At 27.6% G+C, this 8,019-nt stretch overlaps 2 protein-coding genes across 4 annotated transcripts; both read left to right on the top strand.

The window, feature by feature from the left end:
* Positions 1-282: 282 nt before the first annotated feature.
* LOC107628868 (uncharacterized) lies at positions 283-1,634 on the top strand. The gene has a single exon (XM_016331490.3). It carries the CDS (start codon positions 569-571, stop codon positions 1,463-1,465), a length of 897 nt encoding a protein of 298 aa, XP_016186976.1. The 5' UTR covers positions 283-568; the 3' UTR covers positions 1,466-1,634.
* Positions 1,635-5,848: 4,214 nt separating this feature from the next.
* Positions 5,849-8,019, top strand: LOC110269920 (S-adenosyl-methionine 4-1-methyl-2-pyrrolidinyl-3-oxobutanic acid methyltransferase-like). 3 transcript variants are annotated; one of them, XM_088509689.1, is made up of 4 exons: positions 5,849-5,947; positions 6,539-6,943; positions 7,161-7,400; positions 7,645-8,019. In XM_088509689.1, the coding sequence occupies exons 1-4, from the start codon at positions 5,873-5,875 to the stop codon at positions 8,017-8,019; spliced, it is 1,095 nt and encodes a 364-aa protein (XP_088365815.1). In that variant the 5' UTR covers positions 5,849-5,872. The 3 variants fall into 3 exon arrangements, with proteins under 3 accessions (XP_088365815.1, XP_088365816.1, XP_020973634.2); XM_088509690.1 differs by having other exon boundaries at positions 7,161-7,292; XM_021117975.2 differs by having other exon boundaries at positions 5,873-5,946; positions 6,535-6,943.

An 8,019-nucleotide genomic window follows, 5' to 3' on the forward strand; every position in this document is an offset into this window, starting at 1 on the left:
TTTAGTAATTGATTTTTTGTGTATATGTAACATAATTATTTTATATATTGATTTGAAATGTAATGTTTTATCATTCTAAATTAAAACATGACTATAGTCTCATACTTCTAATAAAACCCATATTCCAAAATACTTAAGTAATGAATCGCAAAATAATTACACCAAAAAAAATATTAAAAAAAAAATATTTTTAAAGAAATATTTTTTCTGAAAAAAAAAAAGAAAGATAAGATTCCATTTCCACCCTATAAATAAAGAGCAAACAAGAGGAACTAAAAAAACCGTCTTCCAACAAATCAAAAAAACAGAGGAGCTCTGTTTCACTCACTCCATCACTCACTCACTCTTCACTTTCTTTGTTTTGTTTCTATGCTTCAAAGTGCAAGAACTGCCGCAGTGATTTCTCTCTTCTATGCTTTCAAATACATGTTTAGTCTCACTGCTATTCACAAGCTTCCATCCCCTTTTGAGTGAGAATTATTTTAAAAGATAAAAAAAAAAGTTACTTCTCTGTTAACCAAAAAAAAGCACTTTCATAATTCACATAGCTCTTAACACCTTTTGAGCAATGGATTCATTCAGTTTCCATAATCTTCAAGCTGAGAAAGCCAACGCAATCCTTAAGAATCGCAAGCTTCGAAGGATCACAGGCATATTACGCTTCCTTGAGGTGTGTGTTGTTCTAGTTTTGATCTCAAGGCTCTCTCTACGCCTCCCGGTTGCAGTTAAGACCTCGAGTGAGTACTTTAGGGACTTGTCCATGTTTGTTAACAATCCTCGGTTCGTTTTCCTCATTGGAAACGCAATCATCATCGCTCTTTTTGCTCAGTCGGGGCAGTTTTCGGCTCAAGGCTCTAGGAGAAAAGATTCGGAGGACGATCTTTACCAAGAATTTCTCCATAATGCAACAAAGAAACAGAAAGTTCAAGAAAAAAAACTAAAAAACAGAGCAAAACAGGGGATAGAAACAGAGGATCCCATCGAAAACATCAAAAATCAAGAAAAGGAGGGAATAAAAAGTGACGATAGCACAAAGAATAAAAGAATCAATAGAAACATGGTGAAACACCAAGAAAACAATGGGATATTTTTAAGAAAAGAAGCGAATTTTGGCTTAAGGAGCAAAGGAATTGATGTTGGAAATAACAAGTGTGATGTAGAGAAACAGAGCATGGAAACAGGGGAAGTGAATAATTGCTTGGAGATGAAGAAATATAGAAGGTGTCAAACAGAGATTCTCCCCCGTGCGAACCGCAACGAGCAACGAGGTGGCAATTTACGACGGTGTGAAACAGAGAAGAAAATCAAAGCTATTGTACATGCTCCTACTAAAGAGGAGGAAGAAGAAGGAGATTCATACCCTGAAGATAACATGAGCAATGAAGAATTTCGCCGCACCATTGAGGCCTTCATTGCAAGACAACAAAGGCTCCGAAGAGAAGAAGAAAATTACTCTCTAGCTTGAAACCTTTTCAATTTTGAACTTGAAAATAGGAGGGAAAGAAAGGGAAGATATTGTAGAAAATATGTAAATAAAGTGCTGAAAAAATGTATCAATAGGTTATTGGGGGTGTTGTAGTGTATGAGTAGGTTGTTAATCAAGTTTAGAATAATGGGATTATTTTTACTCCACCTATTATTGTGTAAATATTGTATAAATTTAGTGTATGAATAAGAGAATTAAAGCATGTATTCATATTTCATGATGGTAAATACCATGGTCCCTTGTCCAGAGATATTCAATTAGAATATTGAAATTAAAAAATTATATTATGAGTGAAAAATTACTAAACTAGATAAAGATTTATCAATTCCATTTAAGTTGGTCAAATAGTTAATTTAATTGTCTGCTTAAATAAATATCGAAGTTTAAATTTTGTCTTATGTATATATCAATTTAGGTGGAAACTCAGGTGCAGTCGACTTCACGTGAAGTTGATACTTGAAAGCCGTTAGATGATTTGACTGATTTGACTAAATTTTCATCTAACGCTCTCAAATATCAACTTCACGTGAAGTCGACTTCACTGAGTTTTCACCATCAATTTATTAATTAATAATAAATCTTTAAAAAAATTTAAATTTATGATAAATTAGTCATTAAGGGATACCATTAAAAAAAAAAAAAAAAAAACAATGGTTTATCAATTCATAGTCATGTCATGAAGAGGGCATGCTGATTCTTTTTACGTGCAATAACGGCATGCATGTAAGAGCATTTCCCAAAGCATATGTCTTTCTCTATTTTGGGTTGAGAAGGAACTATTTAATACCTGTTTCTCAAATTCTTGTCTAAAAATCTTGTGTTATATTCTTTGATGCCAAAGTTGCCAAGTGGGTTAATTAAAATCCCTGACCTAAGGGGAAAGGAACAAAATTACGTGGATGAAAGCATTGTCACTTTGAACAGTCACTTCAATTGAAGTGAGGAGAATATTGGAAATAAAAAGGTATATGAGTACCGAATATTTATAATCTTATTTCTAGCAAATTTTTCTTCTTGATAAGAAAGTTAATTTAATAAATGTAATGAGTGTCCTATTGAGCAGATATATTATCTTAAAATAAAAGTTTATAACATTTTGTCTTTTCACCAATCAAAACACTTCATAAGTATCTAACCCCCCCAAAAAAAATGTATAACTATTTATCATTAGTTGGATCTCAATTACGAAAACAAAATACATCAGTATTAGTCTTTAGAAAAATTAGTTCCTGAACACTAGTTATTGGTATAAAAAATACTTGAGACTTTTATTTCAAGATAAATTTTTAATATATGAAACCAGGGACGGTTTTATTTGTATTGGTGCAGGAAAAACTATTCCACTATAATTTAAAATTTTTTTGAATAATATAGAATTATAATATTTATTTATTTTTATTAAATTATTAAATTTGATTTTATAATAATTTTTTATTTAATTTAATTTTAATATTTAATAATTAATTTAAGAATCTTATATTAAATATGTATTATAATAATTAATTCTCAAAATTAAATAAAATTAATGTTTTTTTTTAATAATTGACTCTAAAAATATTATTTATCTATTGGTGGTTCTTCTTTTAAAATTAGTTTTAGTTTTTTCTATAATATACATTAATTAAAAGAATTTTTTCAATTATAAATATCATTAAGAGTTAATTCTATGCGAAGTAAATTTTTAAATAATTATTTTCTGACATATAAAAAAAGAGACATTTTAATTGTATTGTCAAACAAAAAAATATTCAATCTTTTCAAAATATAAAACCTAAATAAATAAAAATTTAAATTATATGTTATTATTTAAATCACTATTTTAATATTTTAATTTGTTAATTAGATATTTTAAAGATTAATAATATTTTTGTAGGTACCACTCCCACTCTAACAATTTTGCCTTATCATATTGCCAAACCAACAAGTACTTGATCAACCTTTACCTAAAAAAGCATTCTTTAAACCTTTAAGTACCGTCCTAACACTATATATGCATAAAAAATAATCACCCATATAAAATAATATTAAAATATAAAATATATATTAAAAATAAGTTAAATAATATATATATATATTAATAGTTAATTTTTTATATATACATAATAACTTTATTATAAAATTATTAACATGTTATATATATTTTATTATCATTATCAAAATTTTCTATATCTATCACGATATAAAACCTACTATGTTAACTTCTAATTAATTCAATACGTATGCCTTTGAAAATTTGTTAAGCTATTATGGGTGACTACTGAAATACTATTTCTCATTTTCTTACACATGCTAGATTTTTTCTCATATGTTTTTTATAGTTTTATTTAAATTTTATATGATGTGAGATCACGTTTTACAAGATTAATTAAGAGGAAAAAACAAGAAGATTAATTACTTTTGTCACCCCTAAAATTTTTATAGATCAATAAAAAATATTAATGTTAATATATTTCCTTTTTTATGAAAAAATACTGACTAGTAATTAACTGTTAAAATTTTAATCGGACAAAATAATTTTTTAGAGTAAGTATTTTTATAATATATTAAAATTTTTTATGACCAAGAAAAAGAAAAAGAACCAATTGAAAAAATAATATGTCTTTTAACTATAATCTTAAAATAATTAAGTGATTTCATTATACTGAAAAAAAGAGACATGCTATAACTTACCAACAAAAAGAATTGGTTTGAGTGATAACCAGTTTCGTGACCTGCATGTTGGAGCAAACAACCTTTGAGATTTGTGACCTTCCGTACACATACAATATTTCTGAATTACAGGCTGCGTAGCATGGAAAGTATATTAATGGTTCCATTGACAATTTTTAATTTTATTTATTACGGGTGACCATAAAATTCTACTATTTATTTAGTTCAATTAATTTTTGTCGCTGTTGATGTTGAACAATGACCATATATAGCCGAATGAAAAGAGTATATGCCTGTTACCATTAAGTTTTTGTAGAGCAAGAATAAAATTGCATTGCACTTTGCAGGTAGATAGATGCTACAAAGACTTTGTCAAAAATTGTGTAAATTAATAAATTTCATGTCAATTCTTAAGAAATGTTTGAATTAAAAAAAAAGGAGGATGCTCTTATAAAAACGCTTAAAACGTTTTTTTGTAAAGATATTTATGTGTCGCATTATTATTGGACGTATTAATGAACTGATAATTTTAAAATTTATTAACAAACTAGAATAAAACCGATCTTTTTATAACGATAACAATAAATCCAATTGTTATCAGATCTGGTCGAACCGACTAATTTACATAACTCACTTGATCATGATTTTTTTGTTTTTTTTTGTTTTTAAAAAAATTGGGGATATAATTGTTTTTTATCAAAAAATTTAAACATGATTCAGTTTAGATTGTGTAAATTGATTGGATCAGATCGGGTTTAATAATTATAATGCGGACAATTGGCTTTATTATTGTTGCTATAATAAATCGATTTTGTTCTGATTTAATAAAAAAAAATTATTAACCGATTTAATAAAAATGTCTAATAATATTATAACACATGTAAATGTCTTTAAAAAAAAGACATTTTTAATATCTTTATCGAAATGATCTCCTTACAAAAAAAAATGATGAGTTTAATATTTGATTTAATCATTACATTTTAAGTCCTAACCAATAAAACATCTAAAAAATAGCAGTTATTCTTACGTTATAACTCGATAAAAAAAATATATATTTTTCTTATAAAAGCACGAAGATAAAAAAAAGTAACCACATTTTTTTCTATAAGAATTTTTTTTTATTAACTTGAGCATTAAAATATATTTTTATAGTATTTATATTCTATATTCTTAGCAGCTAAAATATACAACCCTTAAAAAAAAAGTATAACTTCATCCAAAGTGAGTTATATCTCAAATAACTTATTAGGACAGTAACAATATTGTTGAGAACTCTTCAAGTTTTTAAAATTACAAAGGTCGAGCACTGAGACAATATCCCAAATGGATGAAAGGTTAAAAAAAAAATGCAAAAAAAATAAAATTACCAACCACAACCCTTGATTCTTCAACAAATTAAAATATTTGTTAGCGAAACTTTAATTTTTTATAGATAAATAAAGAAGTATTGTTAATGTTATTGCTTCCTTCAAGAGAAAAAAGTATTGCGTAAAGTTAAATGCCATACAATTAATAATAAATATAAAATACATTAAATAAAATTTTGGTGGTATGTCCTCTGTTATTGACAAATTGCAATTTTATTTATTAAGTAAGTCCTTTCATGTGTATATAATTTTAAACTTTGTCTTAAGATTAGTGCTATACATATGTGGTGTATGTTTTAGACTTTGATCATAAATATTTTTGAAGGTGCCACCAATGGCAACAAAGGAAGCACCTTACTTAGATGGAGGAATGGATACACAGCAAGTCCTCCACATGAATGATGGCATCGGAGATAATAGCTACGCTAATAACTCTTTGTTACAGGCACATAAATATTATTATTATTATTATTATATATTCTCTCTATTTCTCTATAAACTTTGTTCATGTCCCAAACTATTAGTCACTTGGTTAATTACTTGAACATGCATGCTTTCTTTTTTTAGTCAACTCTAAACTGATCTCTATTTTTAATTATAATATTTGTTTATTAGCTATTACTTTTTACCTACCCTTTTGAATTGTATTTTTTTTTACAAGTTTAGAAACTAATCGTTCTCAAAATTTGAAAATTTTTTATACTAACTAACCACTAACAAAAAGAAAAAATCAACTCCTAAGGTGGCAACTTTAAAAGTTTATGGTCCATTTTTATTGAAAAGTCTATTTTTATTTTCACTTTTTATTTTTTATTTTTTACACAATTTTAAAATAAAAATACTAAAATTAAAAATAAAAAAATAAAAACGTAAATCACAGGCACATTTTCACATAGAGCTAGTTCCAGAATGATATAGTTGTAGAAGAAAAATATCTTAATTGGGAGTACTACTAGTCCAATCGATCATGAATGTTGGTGATATTATTATGATTGTTATATTATAAGACACTAATATATGAATATAATGTTGACAGAAAAAGGTGATGATGAAGGCAAAACCCATATTAGAGGAGAATATGATGAGACTATACAGTATTATTCAACCTCAGTGTTTGATTGTGGCTGATTTAGGATGTTCTTCAGGACCCAATACTCTTCAGTTGCTATCTAATGTCATCAACATTATTGATACTATTACTTGTAAATTGAATCTTAAACTACCGGTTTTTCAGTTTTTCTTGAATGATCTATTTGGGAATGATTTCAATAGCATCATTAAATCACTCCCTCAATTCTTGGAAAGCCTAGAAGAAAATAAGGGACATAATTTTGGTCCATGTTTTATTAATGCAACGCCTGGTTCATTCTACAAGAGGTTATTTCCTGATAATTCCATACACTTGGTTCATTCCTCTTATAGTCTCCATTGGCTTTCTCAGGTAAGCCCAACAATATATTTTGTGCATTTTTATATGTTATTTAGTGCGTGAACAATAACAGGGGAGGAGGAGGTTTAGGGTTTAGGGTTTACTGTGAGACATGATTTTGTAAATTGAATAATAACAAATTAGATTTACATAATACTAGTACTTTATCGAACTAAAATCACATGCTATATAATTTTACTGTCATTATCATGTTTGTTTTGAATAACAGGCTCCAAAGGAGTTGGTTAATAAGGAAAATGCACACTTAACAAGCACAAGTCCTCCAGCAATGCACAGAGCATATCTTGAACAATTCCAGAAAGACTTTAAACTGTTTCTGAAATTACGTTCACAAGAAGTGGTGGCTGGAGGTGGAATGGTTCTCACTTTATTCGGAAGGGAGAATACTCGTGATATCAGAACTGCTTGGACCATAATTGGCACAACACTCAATGACATGGTCTTAGAGGTACATTATAACATGTAATCTTGTACAATTAGTAGTAATTTTGGTTTGTTTAAACATTATATTATAAAAAAAAATTTAAATATTTCTGAAATATCGGTATTTATGATATATGGTCCCACAAATACTTATATAGTATTGTTTAAGACTTAAAATGAGATGAAGTTAAAACTAAACATTAGAGATGCTCTTAATATTTTAAAATTTTACACTATATAATAAGACGTTGTAATGGTATTTGTTGTAGAATTTGATTGAAGAGATAAAATTGGAGTCGTTTAATTTACCATTATATGATCCAACAATAGAGGAAGCTAAAGAAGTAATTGAGGATGAAGGATCTTTCACCCTTCAAAGGTTGGAATCTGTGGTACTGGGTTGGGATGGCAACATAAATGAAGATGTTGATGATGAGAAGAATAAACTTGATATAAATAAGAGGGCACAGTTTATAACTAAATACACTCGAGCTGCTACAGAACCTCTTTTGAAGGCACAATTTGGAGAACAAGTCATGGACGAGTTTTTTCTCCGATTTAAGAATAAGATTTTCCAATTGATGATGGACGTTGAAATATTGGAATTTCCTAGTCTTGTAATATCACTCATAAAGAATGCTTGA

This window comes from Arachis ipaensis, chromosome B3, assembly GCF_059453495.1.
Source record: "Arachis ipaensis isolate K30076 ecotype BB chromosome B3, ASM5945349v1, whole genome shotgun sequence".
In the NCBI taxonomy this organism is placed as follows: domain Eukaryota; kingdom Viridiplantae; phylum Streptophyta; class Magnoliopsida; order Fabales; family Fabaceae; genus Arachis; species Arachis ipaensis.

Excerpts from the sequence above, each read along its gene's own strand:
- LOC107628868 (XM_016331490.3), top strand. The coding sequence starts at position 569 with ATGGATTCATTCAGTTTCCATAATCTTCAAGCTGAGAAAGCCAACGCA.
- LOC110269920 (XM_021117975.2), top strand. The coding sequence starts at position 5,873 with ATGGATACACAGCAAGTCCTCCACATGAATGATGGCATCGGAGATAAT. Across the intron at positions 6,944-7,160 it reads GTCTCCATTGGCTTTCTCAG|GCTCCAAAGGAGTTGGTTAA; the intron begins GTAAGCCCAACA and ends TTTGAATAACAG. Across the intron at positions 7,401-7,644 it reads TCAATGACATGGTCTTAGAG|AATTTGATTGAAGAGATAAA; the intron begins GTACATTATAAC and ends TATTTGTTGTAG.